General features: G+C 30.0%; 3 protein-coding genes across 4 annotated transcripts; 2 read left to right on the top strand and 1 right to left on the bottom strand.

Annotated features, from left to right (window-relative positions):
• Window positions 1-1,175: 1,175 nt before the first annotated feature.
• Window positions 1,176-4,268, top strand: LOC123918160 (NAD(P)H dehydrogenase (quinone) FQR1-like). Its single transcript, XM_045970135.1, has 4 exons — window positions 1,176-1,327; window positions 2,851-2,944; window positions 3,181-3,443; window positions 3,807-4,268. Exons 1-4 carry the CDS (start codon window positions 1,302-1,304, stop codon window positions 4,036-4,038), a joined length of 615 nt encoding a protein of 204 aa, XP_045826091.1. The 5' UTR covers window positions 1,176-1,301; the 3' UTR covers window positions 4,039-4,268.
• A 7,082-nt stretch (window positions 4,269-11,350) lies between these two features.
• LOC123918159 (transcription factor DYT1-like) lies at window positions 11,351-21,301 on the bottom strand. Of its 2 annotated transcripts, none has more exons than XM_045970134.1 (4): window positions 21,026-21,301; window positions 20,265-20,441; window positions 11,684-11,863; window positions 11,351-11,577 (listed from the first exon to the last, which is right to left on the bottom strand). In XM_045970134.1, exons 1-4 carry the CDS (start codon window positions 21,239-21,241, stop codon window positions 11,518-11,520), a joined length of 633 nt encoding a protein of 210 aa, XP_045826090.1. In that variant the 5' UTR covers window positions 21,242-21,301; the 3' UTR covers window positions 11,351-11,517. The 2 variants fall into 2 exon arrangements, with proteins under 2 accessions (XP_045826090.1, XP_045826089.1); XM_045970133.1 differs by lacking the exons at window positions 20,265-20,441; window positions 21,026-21,301 and adding exons at window positions 11,953-12,129; window positions 12,668-13,047.
• A 5,224-nt stretch (window positions 21,302-26,525) lies between these two features.
• LOC123914655 lies at window positions 26,526-27,169 on the top strand. The gene is made up of 2 exons (XM_045965849.1): window positions 26,526-26,982; window positions 27,096-27,169. Exons 1-2 carry the CDS (start codon window positions 26,526-26,528, stop codon window positions 27,167-27,169), a joined length of 531 nt encoding a protein of 176 aa, XP_045821805.1.
• Window positions 27,170-27,434: the final 265 nt, after the last annotated feature.

The raw sequence follows: 27,434 nt of genomic DNA, 5'->3' as shown, positions 1-27,434 counted from the left end.
GACATGGCGGGACCCTTTCCTCTAACATTTCTTGGAGGAGGCTGTTTTATTTCTATAGATATAAGAAGAACAAATATGACAACTATCATATTTCAAAAATGCTAACAAGTTAAAAAGCTCAATTGATTAATCTATTTGAACTAAAGGGTTAAGGAGCAGGAGGATATCAAAAATAAACACCACAACATCAATCAAACACAAAATTTAAGTTTCAGTGTATTTAACCAATTACACAACAAAAATCGAAAACCTAGCCAAAGAAATCATCAAATTTCACAGCAATCATCAAACATCACAACTAGAAATTAAGTCTAAGTCACTCATTGTGGATGATATTTGAAGTTGTTTGCGACTTGATTCTGAGCACAATGACGAAAAAATGGGTGGATTTGAAGTTGCTTTTCGAGTTTTGGGGTTTTTGGAGTTTGCGTGTTTTTGAAACTAATAGAACGATAGTGGAAGAAGGTGGCGAGTTTCCTTATATACGTTATGTTAGTCCGCTAATTAAGTAACAAATGATTTTAAACAGTCCGTAACTTAAGTATCAGATGAAGAAATAAAAAGTATTCATAGTAGGGTGTCTCTGGGGGATTAAGTCTCAGACATTAGAGAATCTAAACTTTTTTATCCATACACTACTTAAGTAACATATTAAATTCACTATCTAAGTAACATACATGAGTATTCTATTTTATTGATGAGTGAATCAATTAATTAATATCAATAATTAATTGATATTATGAATATAGAAATGAAAAACGTATTTGCATTAAAAATATGCTAAAAACGTATTTGCTTTAATTGATTTAATAATCGTATTAATAGAAATTAATAGAAAATATGCTAAAAATATTTTTGTAGTACTCTATATTTCTAAAATTAATTACTTATTATTATACATGAGTATAAGAAGAGAATGCATCAATTATATTTCAAAATTATAGAAGGCCATTTGTGTAGCGATAATTTGAAATTATTGACAATTATTATAGACAAATGAATTAATTGTCAAATGCATCAGAGAATAGAATGCATGAGAAACAAATATTTTATAAGAGAGAGAAAGAGGAATAAGTCTGACTTTATTCATATTATAAATTATAGATTATAGATAAGATAAATAAATATTTTAACTAAATAAATAAAAAAAAAAGGTCATATTTACATAGAAGACACATGCACTATATAAAGTAGTACAAGCATAGGTACCCTGTCAACGTTTTCATCCACCATCACTCTCTTTTCTCTCTTTTTCACATACATAGACAGAGCATTACACAAGTAACAACCTTCATCCATCTATGGCTACCACTAAAGTTTACATTGTGTAAGCAAATTCTCCCTCTTTCTTTCTTTTTTCCCTTTCTTTCACATATATATGCTCTGTGTTCAATTCTTCATTCTAAATTTTCACTTTTTATACTAAAGTTCACAAATTTATCAGTATCTGAATTTTGGGTTTACTGTAATGGTTCTTTTCCTAGTTTATCAATTAGGTATATAGATGAACTTGGAATTGGGTTTTTTAATGTGATTTTCATCATTTGGGAAAAAAAGTCAACTGTTCATGTTTCTTTCTAAATTGTACCAATTAATCATTAATTCCCCTTTTGGGTATTTGAATTGAATCTATCTAATTGTTTGTGTTCATAAAAAAAAATCATCTTTAAGAATTTCATATTGTTTTCCCCTTTGGAAGTTGCAAAAAAAAAAAAAAAAAAAAAATTGTGCTGTTTTTTGTCATCAATTGAATTTTGTACTGAAAATTTTACTTGTTTCTGTTGGATCTATGTCGAATCGAATGAAACTGTATTGCAGTATCACATGATTACAAAATTTATGTTTGAGAGCATGAGAATACTAAATTAATGTGTTTTCCTAATTCCTAGTTAGAGTTGTTTGTTCCTTAGGAAGGTTTTTGAGACAGATCTGTTTTCAGTTTCTTGGTTTATTGATCACTTATTAAGTCCGTGTTTGGATAAACAACTTAATTAAACGATTATAGCATAAACACTTATCATATAAGTGATTATGTAAACCTGTTTTCGTGTAAGCTATTTACGATTTATGTTTAGGAAAGGAAAGGGGGATATGGTAGAACTACCTTTACAGTAGAAGGTTGTAAAGGCAATAACTATGTAGACAAGAGTGCAAGGTCCTCCCACTTTTGATGGAGTGTGGTCCTACTATTCATCATTGTTGATGACTATTCCTTTGCTTGCAATTCTGATAAGACTTTTTGTAATTGAATACATGTTTCTTTGGCCCCAACCATCTCAATTATTTCTTGTGAAAATGTTAAATATATGGATGCTTAATTAATTGATTTCTTACTTTAGAAGATGTGCTGTCAATATCATCATGCCTTGTCTGTTAGTGTACTAAATTGCTTTTGGTTGTATCATTGTGTCACACCGTGTTCATATGTTAATGGCTTAATGCATAAGTGGTAGGTATAGTAAATTATCTGAATAAGTGAATCACACTTTATCTGTGTTTTATTGGCTCTGATCTTTTAGTGTTATTAATCTAAATTTCAACATTGGATGCTGAGTCGTGTCTTAAGTCAACCCTCATTTTTTGCCTTTATGGGCCTCCACTTTGGATTCTTAAGTGTATGTTTGGTATCACGGTGGATATGCCTGAATTACGGTGATCTACCGTGATTTTCTAAAAGCCACACTTTGTAGCTTCTGCAAAATCACAGTGAATCACCGTGATTTCGGCATATTCACCGTGATACCAAACATAGTAACCTAAGACTTATCAAAGTTATACTTATTTGCTTAATGTCTATCATCCTAATGATCTTACATGAATCTGATAAAAGAATTTATGTTGTTTGTTTAGTTACTATTCTACGTACGGACATGTTGAGAAGCTAGCTGAAGAGATTAAAAAAGGCGCAGCTTCCGTTGAAGGAGTAGAGGCAAAGCTATGGCAGGTTGGTAGTTCTCAAGTTTTTCACATGTATTGAGGCGTTAGTGTTTGTCTTCAATCACTCGATACATATTTGGCTTCAAGTTAAACATTAAAATGTGAAACAGCCAATTATATATCTTTAAGATAGTTTAATCAAGTTATACCGCTTGCAATCCAATCCATTAGATCGTGTAAATGGGAAGACATAGGAAAGTTTCCATGCTGCATTTACAATATTATCATCCATACATGATACAGGTACCTGAAACACTTCCAGAGGAAGTCCTTGGGAAGATGGGAGCACCTCCAAAGAGTGACGTGCCAATTATTACACCTAATGAGCTAACTGAAGCTGATGGTTTGTTGTTTGGTTTCCCCACAAGATTTGGAATGATGGCTTCTCAATTTAAAGCATTCTTGGATGCAACTGGAGGCCTATGGCGTACACAGGCACTTGCAGGAAAGCCTGCTGGAATATTTTACAGCACTGGTTCTCAAGGAGGTGGACAAGAGACTACTCCGTAAGTTACCGAGTCTCACGCAGTTTTGTTTCCAACTTCTCAAAATGAAACTTTCTTTAATAAAAGCACTAGCATACAGGCTCAAATACACAGATATACAACTTAATTAACGCTTATATCATGTAAGTACTTATATGTAAGCTATTTATGTAACAAAAAGGTAAAATAAAATCAATTTGTTTCATATAAGCTATAAACTGTTTTTACACGCAAACCTAGAGAGCTTTGGAAAATAGCTTATGGACATATCATAAGCCGTTTCTGCAGTTTCTCCCAAACAGTGTTACAAGTGCTTATGTCAGTAGATGAACTCAAATAAGGCTATTCAAACATAATTTCTTTTCTGATTTGAAAACTCTGCAGGTTGACATCCATTACCCAGCTTGTTCACCACGGATTGATTTTTGTGCCAATTGGTTACACATTCGGCGCTGGGATGTTCGAGATGGAGAATGTGAAAGGTGGATCCCCATATGGTGCAGGAACCTACGCTGGGGACGGCTCAAGACAGCCTACTGAGTTAGAATTGGCTCAAGCTTTCCATCAGGGAAAGTACTTTGCTGGCATTGCAAAGAAGCTCAAAGGATCTGAGTGACTTTTATTCTCTATACATAAAGAGTGTTGTGTTGTGTTGTGAATCACATTCAGTTTCCAGTTCCTATAGTGTCCAACAGAATAAGATGTTAATTGAAAAAGAGAATGGAAACATTATTATCAATGTTTATGTTCTCAATATAATTGTACTTTTTACTTGTCACAGTGTATCTTCAAATACAGTGTTGTTATTAATAACAAGAATTTGGTATTTGTTACCTTTTTCATTGAGATCAGAGTAGGCATAAGAAGCATTTTGTGCTGCTTTGATCCATGTTTTGGAAGTGATTTTATAGTAGTAAATTTGTTTAGTTATGTATCTGGTACTTTTTTTGTATCATGGTCTTTGGACTTTTCACACATCTTGTTCTTGAGTGTATTAGTAATATAATTCTAATTATTTTGCTTATAAAAGAAGTATCATCATTCCAACTTCTAACTTTCAGCTTTTATCAATAAAGTTTCTCATTCCTTTTCTATTGGAAGTTAAGCTATCAAAATCAAGTTGTCATTCATTTGAAAAGATTAAACTAGTCAATATGACTAACATAGGATGAGCACTTTACAAGTTCTAATGTATTAAGTTATTTCTAGGATGAATGATAAAATAAACTCTATTCATATTTATATAAGTTATAAGTTGTTTTAGGAAGATATCATACATAAACAAATTTATGGACATTTCATAAGTTGTTTTCATATACTCATCTAAATAATCTCGCAAATGTTTATGTATAAAGTAAACTCAAATAGGCGTGTCTAATATTTCTTTCAAAATATTATTTTTCTTCTACCAATTAAAAGTATGATAACATTATTTTCCAATTGGTCAATGCATGGTTGGATTTTGCTTGTGTGAAGAAATCTATAGGTATTGTAGTTGAACTTTCAATGAGAGTTTATTTTATTATTATTATTTTTTCAATGAATAAAAGTATTTGAAAGGGATAAGTTTGCTCTATTCAACCTCATAACGTTTAGCTTATTAGTTAGGAGGACGATCGAGGCACTATGTAGTGGAGGTTTGATTTGTTGACTAGTCAATTGTTATAAAATTGATGTCATATTCCAAAAACATGTTACTGCACTTTGTTTTTGTCGATAAGTAATCAAACATTTGATTAATTAACACAGGTATATTCTCCCCACCTACTTACACGATTAATAAAATAATAAGAAAATAGACAACTCATTCCTACTTTAAATCATTGTGTATTGTAAAAATAAAAATAAATATGTGATAATACAAACAATAGACCAATGATGTAATTGTTGTCCGCTCTCGCATTGCTCAGAATTCTTCATTCTACTGAAATAATCCTTCTGTCCTAAAATATAAATAAAAATTGGTCAACAAAAATGAATATATTTGGTCCAAATCTTTAATCAAATACATCAAGTTTCTTTGACTCATTTTTTTTGCTTATATTTGGGACGGAAGGAGTATATCCTCTAATATTTTTTGTTGGTATTTTTTCTTACACTATTATTTTCTGGTAGTGTAAAATCTTATCGGAAGATATTTTTCAGTAGTGTATTTTGTCTTCTTGAACAATACAGAGGAGAATAGCAATTACTAGATGGTCAACATAGCAGCAGGGCTCACAATGGTGTAAACTTCAAAGGCTCATTTTTGCACAATTGGATATAGTGTGTGTTTGGTTATGCGTTGGCGAGAATTGAGTTTGGTAGAATTGAGTTTGACAGAATTGATTTTGGTTAAAAGTGAGTTTGGTAGAATTGATTTTTGTTTGGATACGTTAATGTAAAAGTGATTCTCATAAATTTATGTTGTTTGGATAGTTATTAGTTTGAATCAAAATTGATTTTAAGTGTACAATTACCAAAATGGGTTTTAAGTGTACTTAAAACTAGATCTCATAGTTATTTTTTTCCTGGTATTATTTTAGTTTTTTCTTTTACTTTTTTTATAATAGTTTTTTCTTTTAAGTTATTTGACTTTGTAACCTAAAAATATATAGCAACTTGTGTCAAAAATAAAATGAAATAAGTATTTTAAAAACAAATAAAATAAGTAATAAAAAATATATAGCAACTTTTTTGTCCGTAAAAATATATATATATATATATATATATATATATATATATATATATATATATATATATATATATATATATATGGGGTTTTCTAACTTAGACCCTAGTTAGGTCTAAGTTAGCAAGGTGCACCTTTTGAGTTGGACAAAAATACCCATTTTTTTTTTTGAAACAATAGAGCAACTGGGGCATGTATGTAATTTGCATCATAAAAATACCCTTTTTTTTTTTGAAACAATAGAACAACTATTACATTTTTTAAATTTCTTCCAAATTTCGACCTCATTTTACGTGCGAATCGAACGCCGATTTCAAAAACTAATACCGGAAACCTTTGTAAAATTGAAAAACGATCAAAATCCATATAAGGAACGTCGAGTTTCGTTGAGTATTGAGGGAGATCGAACCGGGTCAAAAACCGGGTCGCACGACCCGTTTCTGCATAAAACGGGTGGGAGGGACGATGAACAGTGCGCGTCGCCCACGCCCACTCTCACCGGCGGCGCGTGGGGGCGCGTGCAGCCTCAGGCTATTTTATTTTTATTTTTTCATAATAAAATAGTAGATAATATTCTGGAAATTTTGGTATATTGTATGAAATTTTTGGAGACCCGAAACTATTTTTAGTTAATTAAATGAGTAAAAAGGTAATTAAAAATATTATAATTCCATAAAAAATTTCCAAAATTTTATGTAAAGTACTATGAATTATTTAGAACCCTCTTGTGTACCTCACTCTCCCTAGTTCAAGTCATGAAATTATTTTCACAAATTCCGCTGATTATTTAAAACCATTTAACAAATAATAATAATAATTTCATAGATTTGTACTCTGAAACCAATTGTTTTTTTATTTGTTTCTAATAAAATATTAGATAATATTCTGGAACTTTTGGTATATTTTATGAAATTTTTTGAGACCTGAAACTATTTTTCGTTAATTAAATGAGATAAAACGGTAATTAAAAACTATTGTTTGCTTCTGAAACCATTTAGCTGGAAGAATGGTTTCAGAGAGTTATACTGTGAAACCATTCTAGCAGTAAAATGGTTTCAGAAGCAAACAATTAAAAATCAACTCCCCTGAAACCATTCTATCAGTGAAATGGTTTCAAAGTACAACGCTCTGAAACCATTGTACCAGCTAAATGGTTTCAGAATGGTTTCAGAAGCAAACAATTAAGAAATTACTCACTGAAACCATTCTACCAGTAAAATGGTTTCAGAGAGTTATACTGTGAAACCATTCTACCAGCTAAATGGTTTCACAGTATTATATAAAGATAATTAAAGGTAGTGAAAAATTGAGTTTTTTTTTTTGTGTCCAAATCAAACGAACCAAGTCTCTATTTGTAGACAAAAAAAAATTATGAATTTTGGTATAAAAATAAAAAAATAAAAAATTAATTTACAACGAAATAATTGAGTTTAAAGTATTAAATGAAAAAAAAACACGCCAACCACCCAGCAGTTGACACGTGTCCTGCTTTTTTAAAATGAAATTTTCTCTCTCCAGGCGCAGATCTAGTGTGATGCACGCGCTGGCTTATCATGGAGATGGATGATCTGGACTGTGTGATTGATCCGACAGCCATGATGAGATCATCTCTTGGCCGTCTGATGGAAATCAACGGTCTGTAACGGTGGTCCTGCGGTAGGCGCGTGACACTGGATCAGCGCCAATATGGTTTTTTTTTTTTTTTTTTATAAAAAAAAAAGGTATTTTTATCCAACTCAAAAGGTGCACCTTGCTAATTTAGACCCAACTGGGTCTAAATTAGCAGCCCCCTATATATATATATATATATATAGCAACTTTTTTTACGGAAGTTGGAGCATAACAATAAAATAGCAACTTTTTGTAAGAATAAATAAATACTAGTACTACCGTAAAAAAAATAAAAAAATACTAGTACTAGTACTAGAGTACTAATAATTAATAAATAGAGATATTTTATTCTTGGAAGTTTGAATACGTGCCCACAGCCACAACATTAAAAAAAAAAAAACAGATGAAAATCTCAGGTAAAACTTAAATGGGCCGAGTGGAAAATTAAATTGAGCCCATCCTGTTTATCTTCTTCAATCAAGGGTAACAAAGGTAGCCGCCGCCATACACAGGAAACAGAGGGTAACAGGAAATATTGATGAAAAATATTTTTCAGGCAAAATTAAAATTTCAAAATCGATTCAATGTAATGTGAAAGCTTCAAATCCAAGCTTCTTGTAGAATCGAATCTGAGGAGTGAAATTGATTTTCCATTCGTTTACCAAACATCATGCAAAAGTGAAAAATTGCGTTTGAGGGCTGAAACGCGCGTTTGATGTGCAGAAACGCGTATCCAAACATACGCATAAGCTCTTTAGAGGAAGTCTTACTTGGGCACAAATCCAAATAAAAAATGTTTAGGCACACTCACATCAATTAAAAAAATTAATTGAAAATAATCTAGTCATATCATATCATTTCTTTTTTATTTTATTTTTTATATTATTGTGTGTGTGCCTAAACACCAAGGTTATCAAAACTGGACCGGACCGGCCGGTCGGACCGGTCGGACCGTGAACCGGTCATAAAAACGGTTCGGTTTTGAGCAAAAAACGGATAGGAAACCGACCGGCAAAACACCGCTTGAACCGGGATCAAACCGGGTCGAACCGGTGAACCGGCCGGACGGTTCAAGCGGTTTTGCAGATTTTTTATTTATTTTTTAAAAAAATAGGGCAAAACGACGTCGTTTAAACTTTTTTTTTTTAAAAAAAAAATGAAACAAATCAACGACGTCGTAGGAATAGGAAAGATTTTTGTTTTTCATCTATTTTTCATTTGGTTTGAATTATAAATTTTATTTTATTTTGACTTGTGATATTTTATCTTTTTAATGTATGAAATTATGAAATATTGAGCAATTATTCATATATTTTTATTTATATATTAATTAAAATATATATTTAATTAAAAATGGTTCGACCCCGATTGAACCCGGTCCGACCAATTAAACCTTGAACCGGTGAGCTCGCCGGTTCGATGACCGGTCCGGTTCTGACAACCTTGCTAAACACTATTGATTTGTGATTGTGCCTATCTAAGTATTTCTCAGCTCTTTAATATGGGAAGTATTGATTGTATAATTTCCTTGGTAGATGATCTTACCATAATAAAGTCGATATTTATTTGCTATGTTTGGGGAGTTTGGAGGAGTTCGGGAGAAATAATTGAGTCAATGCTTCAAGACCACAAGGGACGGAGACACTACATCTCCACCCAAAACTTAGGTTAATGAGTCACCTCCCTTATAAATTTAACATTCTTCTCATTTATAATCGATGTGAGACTTAACTACTCACACTTGAAACCCAACACTAGGGTCATTAGAAAGAAATGTCTGAGGCTGAGGGGAACTCAACTCTTTCATGCTCATTGAAATTACGTGAATAGTAGCAACTTGCAAGGCATGTGAGTTCACGGGTCATGTGGATTTTTTGTATGACTTTGGATCATTCATTAAGTTGATTTTGTGGCCTGCGTGGTCTTGGTGTCTACCGGCAAATTATTTTAGGACAAAATTTACATGCATTTTCATAAATGTATTTTTTACTTTTTCACTTACAAAGAGGTAGTTTTTTTTATTAAAAAATAATTTTTTTTTATTTTTTCAAAATGAAAAAATACAAATAACCACCCCTTTGTGAGTGGAAAAGTAAGAAATACATGTATGAAAATGCATGTAAGTTTTATCAATTATTTTATCCCTTTAATAATAATGCATGGTGTGCTTATTTTACATTGTCAATAAGGACAACTTCTAGGATCGATCATTACCTATTAAGTCAAAGTTCAATCTTATATATAAAGCTATCAACGAGTAAATATCTTGATAGATATCCTGTGAGATTAGCTTTAGTTGATAGGACAATGCATTATATATGCAGGGGTTGGGGTTCGAACTTCGGTCATTCCACTTATCCATCTTATAAGTGAAATTTCTAGCCACTAGGCTACTTAAAAAAAAAAAAAATTCTCGGTAGATATGTATAGCCTATAGTAGGATGACAATTTGTTCAGCCAATTCATTATATATATATATATTAGGGTTAAATAAGTTTTGCAGTGACTTTTAGTTTATCCTTTTAAGTCGACTCGTGCACATTTTCTTATTTCGAATTATTTTTATATTCGTATTTTTAATATAATAAAAATCTCTAGAAAAAAAAAAGAATTTTTTAACATAAGATGACCTTAAATATGAATGTATAAGCCCAAAAACCTAAAATTTCATATTTAATTCTTTCTTGTTAAAAAAATCTAAACTTTTATAAGAGAAGTTTCAATAATGTATTAAAAACATTATTGCGGAAAAAATTTAAAATTTTAAAAGATATACATGAGTTGATTTAAAAGCAGGGACCAAAAGTCGTGAAAGAAAATTATTTAAGACCAAAACTTGTTAAGTTTTTTGAAATATTTATAGGGACAAAAAAACATTTTAATAGATGGATACGATGAATATTTTAAAGAATTTTTTTATGAATTTTAATGAATAATCTTGATCTATCCATTCAATTCATCCTTTTTTTTGGGAAGAGAATTTTTTTCAAATTTATTGTAGAACTTAGGGTGTGTTTGATAACATAAATAAGCTAGCTTATAGCTTATTATATGAGCTTATAAGCTTGTTTCAAAAAATTAGAGATGTTTGGTAACAAATTTTTTATACTAGCTTATATCTTTTTTCAGATGCTATTTCAAGTAGCGTTTGAGCTTATAGCTTATTACACTTTATTCCATTTTTACCCTTTAATTTAATAACTACTCACTCTAAAAAAAACTACCCACTATCAATTATGTAATTTTATATTTAATAACCACTTTAAAAGCTAATTTTACCAAACACTTTAATTTCAATAAGCTAGCTTTTCAGCTTTCGGCTATAAGCTAGTTTTTCAGCTATCAGCTAGCTTATAGGTTATTTTTAACAAATAGACTCTTATTAACATTTCTTTTTTCTTTTAAATAAGAGGAGGGAAATGAAGGAAGGGACTATGATGTAACTTAATACTATTTTTATGAAAGAGTATTGAAAAAGTTCAGTCAATTTAGAAGAACTTAAAATCTCTGAAGCTCTTTCCTTCCACTCAAATTTCAAAATAACATTTGATGAATTATTAGTAACCTGCAGATTTTTTTTTTTAAAGTAGTAACCTGCAGATGTTGTAACACATTTATTTGCCTAAGCTATTGGTGAACAAGATTATACTTGCAATATTGTAGTTTTTGAGTTCAAACATTATAAGGAATAAAGTTGATAGAGTCAATACAAGTTAATTGAGAAATTAAATAACCTAAAATTTATTTCAATTTGATGGATTAATGCATAAGAAATAACTTTTTCATTTGCTCTAATTTTTTGATCCATTTGCTCTACTTGAACTTCATAATAGTTGGAATTTGATAAAGCTCAATTGGTTCACCACTCATTCCCTGAAAAACAACAAATAACATAAAATCATAGTGAGTTTATGTTAGCATGTATTAAAAAAAATTCTCAAAAGATAAATAGATTCTTATCTTTAATTTATAGTTTAACCTTTAAGGTGGCAGTAATATGATATGCTCCTTCTATAGTTGTAACACTAAGATCAATAATTTCAATGTTTGAATTATTCAAATCCTCTACTAATTTCTTGAACCTTCCCCTCTTGTTCTCAATGATCATCTTGGCCCATAACATATTGCTGCCATCAATTTTTGCTACCTGGATCTCTTCCTGTAGAAAGTAACATCACTAATTAATTACTAATAGGAGTTATAGATGTGATTTATTTAATTAAGGAAATAAATAAATTTATATAAAACCTCTATCCAAGATATATTGATCTTTTCCCCAGCAGCAGAAGATTCACATGTTTTTTGCTCTTCTTTTTTCTTTCTTGTTTCTTCCATTTCATCAAGCTCTTTTGTAAGAATCTCAACTTCCTTTTGCAACATCTTGGTATAAGTGATAGCATCCTCAATAATGCTTGCTTTGTTCATCTAATATCCAAATTAGAATTCATAGTCAATTTCCATGATGTGCTAATTAAAAACACTAAATATGCTAAACTATCAAGGTGAAATTCTAACCATTAAACCATTTGACCAAAAAATTAAGCATAGATAATATTAAATAAATATTCGTCAAATAAACTATTAATTTAATCTTTAACTATCGCACTCTCCCAAATTTAATCCTTAAATTATATAAATATAATTCACAAGTAATCCCTAAAATATATAAAATTTGTCAATTTAGTAACCGCTATCAATTTTTTTTTTAAGATGTTAAAAATTAAATCGACAAATATTTATAAATTTTATCGACTAAATTGACAGATTTTATATACTTTAGAAAAGAATATATATATATATATATATATATATATATATATATATATATATATATATATATACATTCTAGAGAATAAATTTAGGAGACAAACATAGAGAATTTAAAGGTTTAATTCAACATTCATTTGATGATTATAGTAAATCATAAAGGACTATAAGTAGTGAGTGAAGTTTAGGTGATTACACTTGTGATGATTGGTACAAGAGACCTAAGCACCAAAAGTCTTGAACCAAGTTTCTCCCTTCTCTTTCTTTCTATCTCAAGGTTCTTGGATATGAACACTTTTGGACCAACATCATCATAATGCTTTTCTCCCAATTTTCCCTTCATGTTGTAACTAGTATTGAAACCTAAATCTTCCATAGACATACTTAGTCTATGATCACTTTCTTGTTCCATTTTGGGTGTTAGGAATTAATGGAGAAAAAAGTAATGAATAAAGATCTTTAAATGTGAAAGAGAAATAAAGTATGAATAAATTTTTTTATTTTAGAAACTATATAATAAATAAATGCTTCTCACAAAAGGCATCATGTGTTTTGAGGGGGTGTGGTTTCTATGGTTTCAACCTCCAAGTTAATCCATGTGTTTCTCATGAGAAAGAGAGAAATATATTCTTTTTTTGGGACCATTGTTTGTTGCATGTTTGAATCTTGATAACTATATTGACTCATGAGTCATGATGTGATTTACAAAATCTGTGTTTAGTTATGAATGCAATGAGGTGTCAAATTATTTTATTTATTTAATTTTTTTTATGTACAAAACAAACATTATTAAACACCTTTTTTCTAACAATATGGTTAACCTCTTAATTGGATGAGGAAATTAAACTTACTTTCACCTTAACCATATGATATGAGATCGAATTCAACCCTACAAATGAAATAACGTTATATATATATATATATATATATATATATATATATATATATATATATATATATATATATATATATATATATATATATATATATATGAGTGAGGTGACGTTCATTTATAACTTTATCTGACTTGAAAAATTAGTTCCTATAATTGGCTATAGAAGATATCTAAAATTTACACCCAAAAAAATCCTTTATTAATTTGTAACAAACTTTTTTTAATTTAATATAACATTTTCAATTTATAATCAACTTTGAATAGGTTGGATAGCTCGAAGTTAAAAAAAATAGAAGTTCTAAATTCAAACTTAAATAAAGAAAATAATACAAACCTTAACAATTAATTAGTAGCATTATCTAGTTTATAGAAAACTTGTAGTTATTGCAACGCCAAAAGATATTAAAGCCTATAAGGGTGTGTTTCGAAATACATATTTTACACTCATGCAAAACTAAATATATAAAGTCAATCATTAATTAGTTGGTTAAGTAGTAATTGACGCCGAACTTGGTAGAGAGGATCACGGTTCGATCTGCCGCAACTGCAATCGGGAGGGGGTTCGTACCACTTGATGCCAGAACGGATCTTCGAACCAGATTAAACTGGTGGTGAAAAAAAAAAACTAAATATATTATATAAAAATAATAATAATTCAAGCAAAGATGAATACTTAGCTAAATTCTTTTTGTATTAAAAACATTTTTTGATATATTTAGTTCACTTTTGGTATGTCAACAAAGTAAAATATTATTGTGCATAATAAAATTGTAGATTTATCCGTGTTTTTTATTTCTGCAAAACATAGCAAATAAAGTTGATCCTAGTTTTCCATTTATGATCGATTCTGTAAGGATTTTGTACAGAAGTCGTTAGAACAGAGGACAGGACCAGATATTTGATGCCATCTGCTTCTGATTTTGTTCCCAAATTCGGCGCAGATAGATATAGATATGATTTAAGCCCAAGTTTGTCAGGTGGTGTACCAGCTCCAAATCAATGGCAGTAGCACACAACATTTTGGTGCTAGTGGACTGAAATTTCTATTTTTATTTTAATAATATAGGAAGTTATTAAAACAATCCAGCAAATTTAGCTCAGTTGGTTAGAAGATTGAATTATATATGTAGAGGATCGAGGTTCGAGCCCTGATCATTTCACTTATCCACATTAAAGATAAAATTTTTAGTCACTAGACCACTAAAAAAATGACACTATTAAGACAATTAGATAAAGTGACTAAATACAGGAATAACTTAACACATTAATAAAGGCAGTGACGTTTTTGAGATATTTACAAAATTAATGACTTACTTGAGGGTGTTTTACAAAATCAAGAATCAAATTGGTTGTATACTCAAAAAAATTCCCACACAACTTGCGGCGGACCATCGTTCTCCCCAGACCCCAGCCCTTGAGGAGCACCGACAATAGTAAAATAATTTTATATGGTTATTTAATAAAAAATTATAAATTTGTCACGTGATCATAAAGAAAATGATTTGATGTGGCGAAAAACATGATTGTTATTCGTCGACAATGTAAAATTATTTTAACTGTCAGTGTATATTTCTTTTTCCCACATATAAAAACATTTATTATCTCTATCATTTTTATAAAAGTTTAAAGATTATAAGCAGACAAACCACTAGGTTTGGTTCAGTGGTGAGAGTTTGTATAGTATGTCAGCGGTTACGGGTTCGATCCTCACTTCCATTGTAAAAAAAAAATCCATTATAAACAGAAAAAAAAAAAATTATAAGCATTCAGTGTAAATGAAGATTACACGGACAACCAATTAAAATCCATAATTTTGCCATGTCATTATATTTTTAAATTAAATTATTAAAAAATCCATAATTTTGCCATGTCATTATTTTGTTTCTATATTTCAGTGTACCGTTCCTTCCAATCTCTTATCCTCACTCTATTTTCATATACCCACCTCCATTGATTTCTGTCCATGCCCATCAAATAAAACCACCCGTAATTTCTATCCATGCACCCCGTTCAACATACCTACCAATAGTAGGCTACCATGTCTCCTAAAGCAAAGTTATTCCTAGGACATTAGTATTTTTTTTTTTTGAACAGCTTCCTCTGACATTAGTTTCCATCATTTGAATATGAGTTAGATGGATACCATGATACTGAAAAAGGATTGTCTCTAGTGAAATTTTTTATTCGGTGTAATGTTGACCTTTCATTTTTTCTTTACTTGCTGATATTTAAATCAAAAATGATTTTTAAGGATTGATATGGTCACTACAGGAAATCCAGTGAAAATCCCACTAGAGACAACCCGCTCCCCATAGATACTACATTGCAAGATTTCTACAATCAGATAGAACCAGACACTACCTGTTAAAGATCATTGTAGTTTTTGCATTTTATTTTATTTTAATTATTAAATAATCATAAAAATAATGATATGGTAAAATTATTAATTTTAATTTTTCCATTTTTAGATAGACCTTTTAAAAATACTTCTTTACAAATGTATTCAAATTTGGTCAAAAAAGAAACAATGTATTCAACTTTAATTTTTTATTTTTATGATACTACATGGTCAATAGTATTAATTACTTTTAATCAATTAATTAGAAAATAAATAATAAATAGTAAGGAAACAAATATAACAAAATTACCTTAGAAATTCGGGTTCGGATAGTCAACTTCTTAATAATGTAAAAAAAAAAAATACTCTTTACAATATATAAGATTTTTTTCTTAACTACTTGTATTAGCAAAAATTACTTTTGAGATTCATTGAAAAACCAATGTATCTAGCATATATCTAAGTTAGATACATCAATTGTTCAATGAGTCTAAAAACTAACTTTTGCTTATAAATAAGTCAGAGGAAATATCTCTTTGTATATGAATCATCTCATCTACAACTTTTTCTCTGCTGCACTCTTTGCTGCTCACATCTATGTTATCTCTCTCATCATCATCTTTTCATTTTTTTATTTTTTATTTTTCTTTTCTCACACTCACAAAACAACAACATTTTATTTTTATTTTTATATTACTTCAAAATTTAAGATAAATTAGTAGTATTAAATATGAATCGCCCTATCATAATCGAACGATTTCGATTGTCCTGAATGCGTGAGTGGGTAGACAATCGACTGGTGGAATGGGGCCTACTTTACGTTTCAGTAGGATCACAATGTCACATCACATATCAACCTAAAAATCTTAAATAAAACAAAAACCTCTGAAATAAAGTCACTTTTTAAGCGCTCCTTTTTGTACAAAAAATAAAGTGCCCCCTTTGTAATTGTACTGTACGATACCATATTCCTATGACAATGTCTCTGACACCTAGGTCTACCGTCTCCATTTTCCTTGTTGCCCTTTCTTTCATTCTTCCTCTCATAGGGACAGCTGAAGAAGAATCTTCTTCTCGTCTTGAGGAGGTTCTTCACAACCACGGCCTCCCAGCCGGTATTTTTCCTCAGAGTGTGAAATCATTTAAACTAAATAAAAATGGTCATTTAGAGGTACACTTAGATCGTCCTTGTTTAGCTCTATATGAAACCATAGTGTTCTTTGACACTATTATTAAAGCAAACCTCAGTTTTGGACAACTTAAGATTTTGGAGGGTATGTCTCATAAAGAGCTTTTCTTGTGGCTACCTGTTAAAGATATCATTGTCATTGATCAATCTTCTGGTGTCATTGTTATTGATATTGGTTTTGCCTTAAAACGACTCGCTTTCTCTTGTTTTGATGAACCTCGAGCTTGTAGATCTGATCATGGTATGTACTTTCTTGTCTCTCTCTCTTTTTTTTTTAAAGAATTTATTATTAATACCAGTGACACTAGTAATACATAAATCTGACTTTTGAAATTGAATTTGGTGTGCAGGACTAGGGTTTCGCATGGGTGGAAGGAAGAGTACTGGATTTGGATATGTAGGTCACTTAGATCAGAGATAAAAAGTTGTTTATTTGTATGAAAGGATGGCTTTCCCCTTTTCGATTGTGAGAGATCTTTATGAAAAGTTATAATTATGTATATCAAGAAATATATGCAATCTGTATAAAATATAATGCCATCCAATAATTGAATGAAATTAATCAAATGATTATCAATTTTATCTATCATCAATTCAAGAGAAGAAATTATGCCTAATTAACTAAGAAGGAATTCAAATTTTGAATAAGGATCCACTGTAAAGCTTGAAAGTCCTTGTTACAACCATTAATTTTTCCAATTTTTTGTTCAAATTCCCTTCAAGTTTATGTCACGATTGTCATTCTTCATTGTAATTTAGATAGATCGACTAAAATATTGGGGATCTGAGTTTAGAAAAACAAATTGATAAAATTAATTGCTAGGGTACCAAATTGATCATATAAAGGTACTTTTAAGGCTAAAATTTTACTCTTGTTAGAAATAAACTCGAGAGCTAAAACATAGAGATGGAGAGAATGAAAACTTTGTATTCAACTCATCACTTGTGTATCTTTACATCATAACAAGAGTCTTATTTATAGGACACAAACAAGGAAGTGAAATAACAAAGGTATTTAAGTTCCGCTCACTAGTGGGAGTTATAGGCAATGGAAGAGATATGATATGGACATCCACTAAGGGCTTTCACTAAAGCATATTATTCATAACAACTCTAATGTTCTTCACTTATCAAGCCTTCAAACATATATGGTTAAATTGGTCCATAATATTGGTTATCTTATGGGGCGCTAAGTGTTTGTCTTAGTTTGTGTTTGTTTTGCGTTGTAGTTTTAAAATCAGCGCAAAGACGTTGAGACGCGGGAAAAAGGTCTTGGCGTGTTACATATCAAACAAGCACATAGATATTAAACTATATTTTAAAAACGAGTCTGAAAATCCATATTCGATTTGAGTCACGTGTGTCGGTCCTTAATATATATTTATTAATTACAAATCTTTTTCTTTGATTTTGACATTCATTAACAACATTGAACTCATATCTAGGGCCATATACACTGTAGTTAGTAATTAGTATTGTTAGTTTTTGTTGATGGTGAAAATCGAACTCCTGATCTTTTCATCTCCACTCCCTAACACATTCATCCTGAGTCACCATGCCATCTTATAACTCCCAATTGAATTAGGTCACCTGATTGATGCACATGAGTTGTATCTCTCTTCTCTTGATTAATACGCAATACCCCATAACAAGAAGTAAAGGTGCAAGCAAAAGACAGTACAAGAATAAAAACAAACAAAACAGGTATATCGCTCTGCTTTTTCTTTTTATCAGGTTTAAAAGCCTTTACTCAATCATGAACTTTTATCACTATGTGCATCAGCTAAACTATCCACCAATATTTATTTAGCTGTCAACAGTTCCAATTGAGATATTCAAACACACGCCTTCTTCAAAACAATATTTGATGAATTTGTATAAAAAAAAAAAATTGATGAATTATATGTAACTTTGCGGATATTGTCACGGACGGATCCAGGAATCTATAAAATGGGGGCCGAAATAATTAAATTATAAATATTAAATAAATCATAATAATTATAATATTGCTTAAATATGCTTAATAAAAAATAAAAAATATGTTACATTGCTTATCTAAATTGTACACGAACACGACATTGCCCTCTATAATAAAATTCATCAACAACTGAATCGTATTAATTAGTTTGAAATTCATTTTCTATCTTATTTCTCAACCTATTTTTCACAATCTTCATAGCAAGAAAATAATCTTTCACTTGTAGCAAACAATCAGAACTAACTTAATTGAATTTGAACTTTAATAGTGTATAATATATATTATTAAAATATTTTAAAGCAAATTGTTACAATATTACTATGTTGTGTTGTGGGTGTCTGTTTTACAACAAACGGTCGTTACTAACTTTTAACAAAATTCTCAAATATCAATTTATGTAGTATGTATCAAAAATAAGTATATGAAAAAAAAGTTATGACAAGAGGGGGGCCTCAGCCCTTACTTGCCCCCTATGTCCGTCCCTGGATATTGTAACGCGTTTATTAGTCTAAATTATTGGTGAACAAGATTATACATGCAATATTATAATTTTTGAGTTCAAACATAATACGGAATAAAGTTGATAAAGTCCATGTACCAAAAAAAAAAGTTAATAGAATCAATACAAGTTAATTGAGAAATTAAATAACCTAAAATTTATTTCAATTTGATGGATTGAAGGATAAGAAATTTCTTTTCCATTTTCTCTAATTTTTTATCCATTTGCTTTACTTGAACTTGATGATAGCTGGAATTTGATAAAGCTCAATTGGTTCACCACCCATACCCTAAAAAACAATAAATACAGAACCAACATAAGAGTCTAGCATTTAATCATAATTTCAAATTAAATAAAGCAAACACAATATATTAGCATGTATTAAAAAAATTCTCAAAAGATAAATCAGGGTTCATGTTTTAGTCCTTTCTAGTGAGTTTATGTTATTAAATAAATTCTTATCTATAATTTTAGTGTCACCTTTAAGGTAGCTGTAATAAGATATGCTCCTTCTATAGTTGTAACACTAAGATCAATCATTTCAATGTTTGAAGTATGCAAATCCTCTACTAATTTCTGGAACCTTCCCCTCTTATGCTCAATGATCATCTTGGCCCATAACATATTGCCATCAATTTTTGCTACCTGGATCTCTTCCTGTTGAAAGTAACAATACCAATATAAATTACTAATAGGAGTTACAGATGAATATTTTTTGTCAAATATATAGTCTAATGGCTAGAAAGTCCACCTTAAAGGTGAATAAGTAGAGTGTCTGGGGTTCGAACCCCGACTTCTGCACATATAGTGCGATGTCTCTACCAACTGAGCTATGCTCACATGGACATAGATGTGATTTATTTAATTAAGGAAATAAATAAATTTATATAAAACCTCTATCCAAGATATATTGATCTTTTCCCCAGCAGCAGAAGATTCACATGTTTTTTGCTCTGCTTTTTTCTTTCTTGTTTCTTCCATTTCATCAAGCTCTTTTGTAAGAATCTCAACTTCCTTTTGCAACATCTTGGTATAAGTGATAGCATCCTCAATAATGCTTGCTTTGTTCATCTAATATCCAAATTAGAATTCATAGTTAGTTTCCATAACATATTAATTACTACTAAAAGCTAAACAAAGGTGGCCCGAGAGCTCAGCTAATTTGTTAGGAAAATCGCTTTTTTTTTGGTACATAGGAACATCGCATTTTATATGTATAGGTTGAGGTTCGAATCTCAGACGCTTCAACTATTCACCTTAATAATAGAATTTTAGCCACTAAGCTACTTAAAAAAAAAATCTAAACAAAGATAATATTGAATAAATATTCATCAAATAAACTATCAATTTAGTCTTGAACTATCACATTCTCTCCAATTTAGTCCTTACATTATATAAATATAATAAGTAGTCTCTAAAATATATAAAATTCTTCAATTTAATAACTACTATTAAGATGTTAAAAATTAAATTGATGAATCTTCATATATTTTACTGAGTAAATTGATGGATTTTATATACTATATTTATACAATTTAGAGAATAAATTAAAGGGATAACATAGGAAATTTAATATTTTATTCAATATTCATTTGATGATTATAGTAAATCATAAAAGACTAGTAAAAGATAGTGAGTGAAGTTTAGATGGTTACACTTGTGATGATTGGTACTAGAGACCTAAGCACCAAAAGTCTTGAACCATGTTTCTCCCTTCTCTTTCTTTCTGTCTCAAGGTTCTTGGATATGAACAATTTTGGACTGGCATCATCATAATGCTTCCGGCTCAATTTTCCCTTCATGTTGGAACCATTATTGAAACCTAAATCTTCCACAGACACACTTAGTCTATGGTTATTTTCTTGTTCCATTTTGTGTGTTAGTAATGGAGAAACAAGTAATGTATAAGGATCTTTAAATTTAAATGTGTGGAAGAGAAATATAGTATGAACAAAATTTTGGATTTTTAGAAACTATATATTAAATAATTGTTTCTCACAAAGGCATCATGTGTTTTGCGGGGTCGTTTCTATGGTTTCAACCTCCAAGTTAATCCATGTGTTTCTTATGAGAAAGAGAGAAATATATTCTTTTTTGGGACCATTGTTTGTTGCATGGTTGAAAATATAACTATATTGACTCATGATGTGATTTACAAAAATGTGTTTAGTTATAGAACTAGTATAATACTCGTAAGTAAGCATGGCTCGAGACGTTGCCGCAATTTTTTTATATGTAGGGGATGTTGTGGTTAGTAAAAATAATGATTAATTTTATATTATATAATTTAATTTTGATTTGCACTTTTTCTATTAAGATAATTTGAAAAAATATTATTTAAATATAATGCTAATATATATAAAAAAAAAAAAGGGCCATGTGGCCAAATATAGAGCAAGCAAGGGCAATATTGACATTTCACATGTATCTTTTTTTTTTTTCACCACCAGTTTAATCTGGTTGGGGGGTTAGTTCTCTGACCAAGTGGTTCCAGCCCCTCCCAATCGTAGTTGCGAGATATCGAACTGCGGTCCTCCCTACCAAATTCAGCGTCAATCACCACTGAACCAACTAACAGATCAATGAGAGAGGTCTAGTTATTCCTTTTTTCTTTTCTTATATCATAAATAAATAAATAAAATAACTAGTATGATATATAGATGCAATGAGAGGGGTATAGTTATTCTTTTTTTATAAAACAAACATTATTAAACTCCTTGACAATATTGTAGTCCCTTAAAGATTAAAACAAATTAAAGGAGAAGACATGGTGACTAACGGTCGTATAGTTAAGGGATCAAAATGATTTTTTTTTCTTTAAGGAACTAATTAATGTGAAACCAAAAATATATTTAAGAGACTAAAATACTAATTAAGTCTAAAAAGAACTTAGTACTCGGTCTTTCTCAAAATAAATGTCATTTTAAGAATAAAATTTTGTTTTAAAAATGAATGTCATTCTTACTTTTCAATGTAATATTTTTCAATTGTACCCCCTAATTATTACTATATATATGCACTATTTACAATAAAACCAACCAATAACTTATAGGGATAATTTAGTAAAAATCTTAATATATGTGCAAAAATCTTAAACGCATTCTCTATAAAACGAAAGGAGTAAATAAAAAAAATTGACGTAAATCGGATATCATTTGCGCACAATTGTAGAGACTAATCCCTCGAACTTTGTGGGACTCAAATGAGTGGCAAACTCTTCATAGAAGTTTTAACATTGCTACATGCCTAAACTAGATATCGAACCCAAGATCTTAGTTAAGTTAGAAGAAACTCACGTCATTTCATCCAAGTACTCTTGCATGAAGAGTAAAATATTAGTAAACATTATTTTACATAATAAAATTGTAGATTTATCCGTGTTATTTATTTTGCACAACAGAGCAAATAAACTTGATCCTAGTTTTCCATTTATGATTGGTTCTGTAAGGACTTTGTACCAGAAGTCGTTAGAACAGAGGATAGGACCAGATATTTGATGCCATCTCCTTCTGATTTTGTTCCCAAATTCTGCACAGAATGATATGATTTAAGCCTAATGTGGTGCTACTAGTGAGTGGACTGAAATTTCTGTTTTTTATTTTAATAAAATTAATTTTTTTTTCTTCTTTCTCTGTATTAAAAAAACATTCTTACAAAACTAAGGCGATTATCTGTCTAGCAACATAAACTAAATTCTTGCAATACAGTGAATTAATGTTCAAATCTTAATCGAAAGATATATTGAAAGATATATTGTACTCCCTCCGTTTCAAATTACACTTTTTAGAAAGAAAAAAACAAGAAATTAAGAAAGTGTATTTTTGCACTTTATTTTTCTTTTACCCTTATTTTAATTCACAAATATTTTTTTTGCACACACTTTCTCTTTCCAACAAATTTAATATGTTATGTATCATTTTTTTTTAAACAAATTATACAAAGAAGTTTAGTAAAAAAAATACAATAAAAAGATTTAAAATAAGGAGGGTATAATAGACAAAATATAACATAAATTATTAAAAAGACAAGTAATTTGAAAAAAAATTTCTTCTAAAAAGTCAAGTAATTTGAAACATATGGTGTATTTAGTTTACTAATAATCCCTTTATTATGTGGCCAATTTCAATGGATCTACAGTTTGTTATGCTCAATTGGTAGTAGCTGATATGTACTATATCTAGTTCCACAATTGGTTAGAAACTTTTAAAAAGCTAGACAAGATATCTTTACCAGATATAATGAAATCAGAATCTCCCACTAAATTATATATATATATATATATATATATATATATATATATATATATATATATATATATATGAGTCAGGATCCGTTGACACCAACTAGTTTGACACCAAATGTTACACCTCTTAATAACGTTTTAACCGATATAAATTTTATAAAATCCACCGTTGGATTGAAAGTTTACATCATATAGATCATTTGTGTAAAATTTCAAATAAATCCAAAATCATTTGATATGTTATTGAGATACATCAAAATTAACGGTTTTTGTATTTTTTTAAATGCCGTTAATCTTTATGTGTCTCAATAGCATATCAAATGATTTTGGATTTGTCTGAAATTTTACACAAATGATCTATATGATGTAAACTTTCAATCCAACGGTGGATTTTATAAAATTTATATCGGTTAAAACGTTATTGAGAGGTGTAACATTTGGTGTCAAACTAGTTGGTGTCAACGGATCCTGACTCTATATATATATATATATATATATATAAAATATAATATAATTTAGTTTCTAATGTTTTTTAAATAAGATTACGTTCAATAGAGAGTGCATATAAAAAAATTGAGTAAACAACCAAGAATCGAATATAATTAAATAAAGACTTAAATATGTTTCTGGAAATGAAAATCAAATAGTAATATAAAATTAATACAATATAATATTTAGTTATTTTGTTGGGTACACTAGGTAAAAAAACAACAAAAAGAAGAAACTAGACTCTATGGCGAAGACTCCCAAATCTTTAAGGGGACCTAAAATAAAAAGTTTATCATTGTTGATCATAATTTAGCAAGAAAATCAGCACTAAAATTTCCTTCCCCGAGTAAATGAGCGAGAGTGACCTCCCAATTCATTCATTAGTTAATTATTGAATTTTCCATAAGTAATATTTAAATTATGAAAATTCTTTTTTATTTTAATATATGAATTTTCATGAATTATATTTATATGGCATTATAATAAAATTAATTTTTTTAAAAAAATTATTTACATAAAGTTATAATTATAGCATATTTGAATTTGTCATTAAATATTATTTAACGTTGTTAAGTTAAATGAACTAAGACGTATATTTCAACATAAAATGGATGGACATGTAATTTTAACTAGGCATGGCAATGGGACGGGGCGGGGATGAGTTTTGCCCTCCCAAACCCATCCCAAATTCGAGCGGGGATAAAAATGATAACTCCAAACCCATACCCAACGGGGATCGGGTATCCCCATTGGGTTTCGGGTATCTCCATTACGCCTATTTCCACATGAATTTAGATTATATTTTAGTATTTTTTTATTAAAAAAAGAAGTTAAATGTCCAAAATTATTTTCTCTCAACAATATTTTTTTAAATAAAAAAAAAATATAGAAAATGATTTGTTTAATACTCAAATTAAAATAAAAAATAAATATATGAACGTAATTTAAGAGATTGTTTAAGCGTTTCTAATTTAAAAGAGGTGAAATCTAATTTTTAGTATAAGCGGAGCGAGTTCGGGGACATGTTCGGGTGGGTATCAATGTACCCATTACCCGCCCCAAACACATCTTTTGAAATCGGGGAAAACCCAAACCCGAACCCAAACCCAGTCAACTCGGGTTTTCCCCGTCAAAGCAGGTATGGTTTAGGTGGGTACCCGCGAGTATGAGTTTTATTGCTATGGCTAATTTTAACATCTCCCATGGAAGAGAAACACAACAACTAAATCAACTCTAATAAATAAAAAAAAAAGGTGTTGTCATTGGCTCTAGGAATGCGACTTAAGCGTATTGTAAACGAGATCATTTGAAGTTGTAAACCACTAGAGTTATTTTTAGGATCTGGATTCCATTCAGTCAAGATATCCTGCAGTCATTATATTGTAGCCTTTGGATTAAAATTTGATCAAATAAATAATATATTTTAATAAAACTGAATGACTGAGATTAACCTGGAGTCAAATAGTCCCTGCAGGGAATCCATTTCCTTGTTTTTGCTTATTCATGAATATGGTTATGTAATCCGTCATTTTTATAAATTATCAAGTTTCATTAGGTTTGATTTAATAGTGAGGAGTTTAGGTAGTATGTACGAAGTTTTGGATTTAAAATACTCATTGATAATATTGTAAACAAAAAAAAGTCTCATTATGTATTCAACTTTTGTAAAATAAGAAACAATGCATTCAACTTTAATTTTTTATTTTTATGCATACTATATGGTCAATAGTATTAATTACTTTTAATTAATTAATTAGTAAAATAATAATAAACATATTTAGTAAAATGTTAGGGACGCGTTAAGGAAACAAATATAGAAAAAATATTTTGAAATTCATGTAGTCAAAACCTCTTTTTTGACAATACTCTTTTCAATACTTTTTTTTTTATTTCTTAACTAGTACCCCATGGATAAGCCACTAAAGTTGGTCTCGTGGTGAGAGGTTTAAGTAGTATGCATGAGGTCTTGAGTTCGATCCTCCGCTCCTTTGTAAACCAAAAATAAAAACTAGTACTCCATGGACAATCATATTCTTAGTCTCTTTATATAAGCACCTCTTACTCACACATTAAAAAAATAGTTTATGAATTTAATGTGTTCATTTTGTATATAGATTTTTCTAAAACACCCTTGATTATATTACTCCATATTTTAAAATAAATTAGTATTATTATCTAAATCGACCTATCATAATCGAACGGCTACTGTTGTCCTGAATAAGTGAATGGGCGGACAGCCGATTGCTGTAATAGGACCAACTTTACGTTTTAGTAGCATCACACGTCACATCACATATCAACCTGAAAACCTTAAATAAAACAAAAACCTCATAAGTAATGTCCTTTTTAAGTGCCTCCTTTTTTACCCTAAAACAAAGTGCCTCCTTTGTAATCATAGTGTACTATACCATATTCGTATGACAATGTCTCTCACACCTAGGTCTCATGCCCCCATTTTCCTTCTTGCCCTTGTTTTCATTCTTCCTCTCATAGGGACAGCTAAAGAAGAATATTCTTCTTCTTCTCATCTTGAAGAGATTCTCCGCAACCATGGTCTCCCAGCTGGTCTTTTTCCCAGAGGTGTGAAATCATTTGAACTAGATCGAATGGGTCATTTAGAGGTACACTTAGATTGCCCTTGTTTAGCCCAATATGAAACCACTGTGTTTTTTGACACTCTTATTAAAGCAAATCTCAGTTTCGGACAACTTAAGGTTTTGAAGGGTATGTCTCGTCAAGAGCTTTTCTTGTGGCTACCTGTTAAAGATATCCTTGTCACCGATCAATCTTCTGGTCTAATTATTATTGATATTGGTTTTGCCTTAAAACGACTCTCTTTCTCACGTTTTGATGAACCTCGGGCTTGTAGATCTCATCATGGTATGTACTATCTTGCCCCCTCACTTTATTTTTATTTTTTAAAAATTATTATTAATTACCGTGACACTAATAATAGTGTAATTCTAACCTTTGAAATTGAATTTGGTGTGCAGGACTAGGGTTTCGTATGGGTGGTAGGAAGGGTATTGGATTTGGATATGGAGGTGGTCACTCAGATCAAAGATAAAAGGTTGTTCATTTGTATGAAATGATGACTTTACCCTTTTCATTTGTATGAAAAATTATAATTATGTATGTCAAGAAATATGCAATGTAATAAAACATAATGCAATCCAATAATTGAATGAAATCAATCAAATAATTATCAATTTTATTTATCTTCAATTCGATCAAGAGAAGAAATTATGCCTAATTAACTAAGGAATTCAATTTTTGAATAAGGATCCATTTTGATGCTTCAAAGTCCTTGTTACATCCATTAATTTTGTCCA

Source organism: Trifolium pratense, linkage group LG3 (assembly GCF_020283565.1).
Source record: "Trifolium pratense cultivar HEN17-A07 linkage group LG3, ARS_RC_1.1, whole genome shotgun sequence".
Lineage (NCBI taxonomy): Eukaryota > Viridiplantae > Streptophyta > Magnoliopsida > Fabales > Fabaceae > Trifolium > Trifolium pratense.
This window is presented reverse-complemented; position numbering and strand designations above follow the sequence as displayed.

Bases quoted from the DNA above. Each gene is read 5' to 3' on its own strand.
- LOC123918160 (XM_045970135.1), top strand. From the start codon at position 1,302: ATGGCTACCACTAAAGTTTACATTGT. The intron at 1,328-2,850 runs GTAAGCAAATTC...TTGTTTGTTTAG, and splicing joins ACCACTAAAGTTTACATTGT to TTACTATTCTACGTACGGAC. The intron at 2,945-3,180 runs GTTGGTAGTTCT...TACATGATACAG, and splicing joins TAGAGGCAAAGCTATGGCAG to GTACCTGAAACACTTCCAGA.
- LOC123914655 (XM_045965849.1), top strand. From the start codon at position 26,526: ATGTCTCTCACACCTAGGTCTCATGCCCCCATTTTCCTTCTTGCCCTT. The intron at 26,983-27,095 runs GTATGTACTATC...TTTGGTGTGCAG, and splicing joins GGCTTGTAGATCTCATCATG to GACTAGGGTTTCGTATGGGT.
- LOC123918159 (XM_045970134.1), bottom strand. From the start codon at position 21,241: ATGGAACAAGAAAATAACCATAGACTAAGTGTGTCTGTGGAAGATTTA. The intron at 11,864-20,264 runs GTTTTATATAAA...TACTTTCTACAG, and splicing joins TCAATATATCTTGGATAGAG to GAAGAGATCCAGGTAGCAAA. The intron at 11,578-11,683 runs GTTAAACTATAA...GTTGTTTTTCAG, and splicing joins ATATTACTGCCACCTTAAAG to GGAATGAGTGGTGAACCAAT.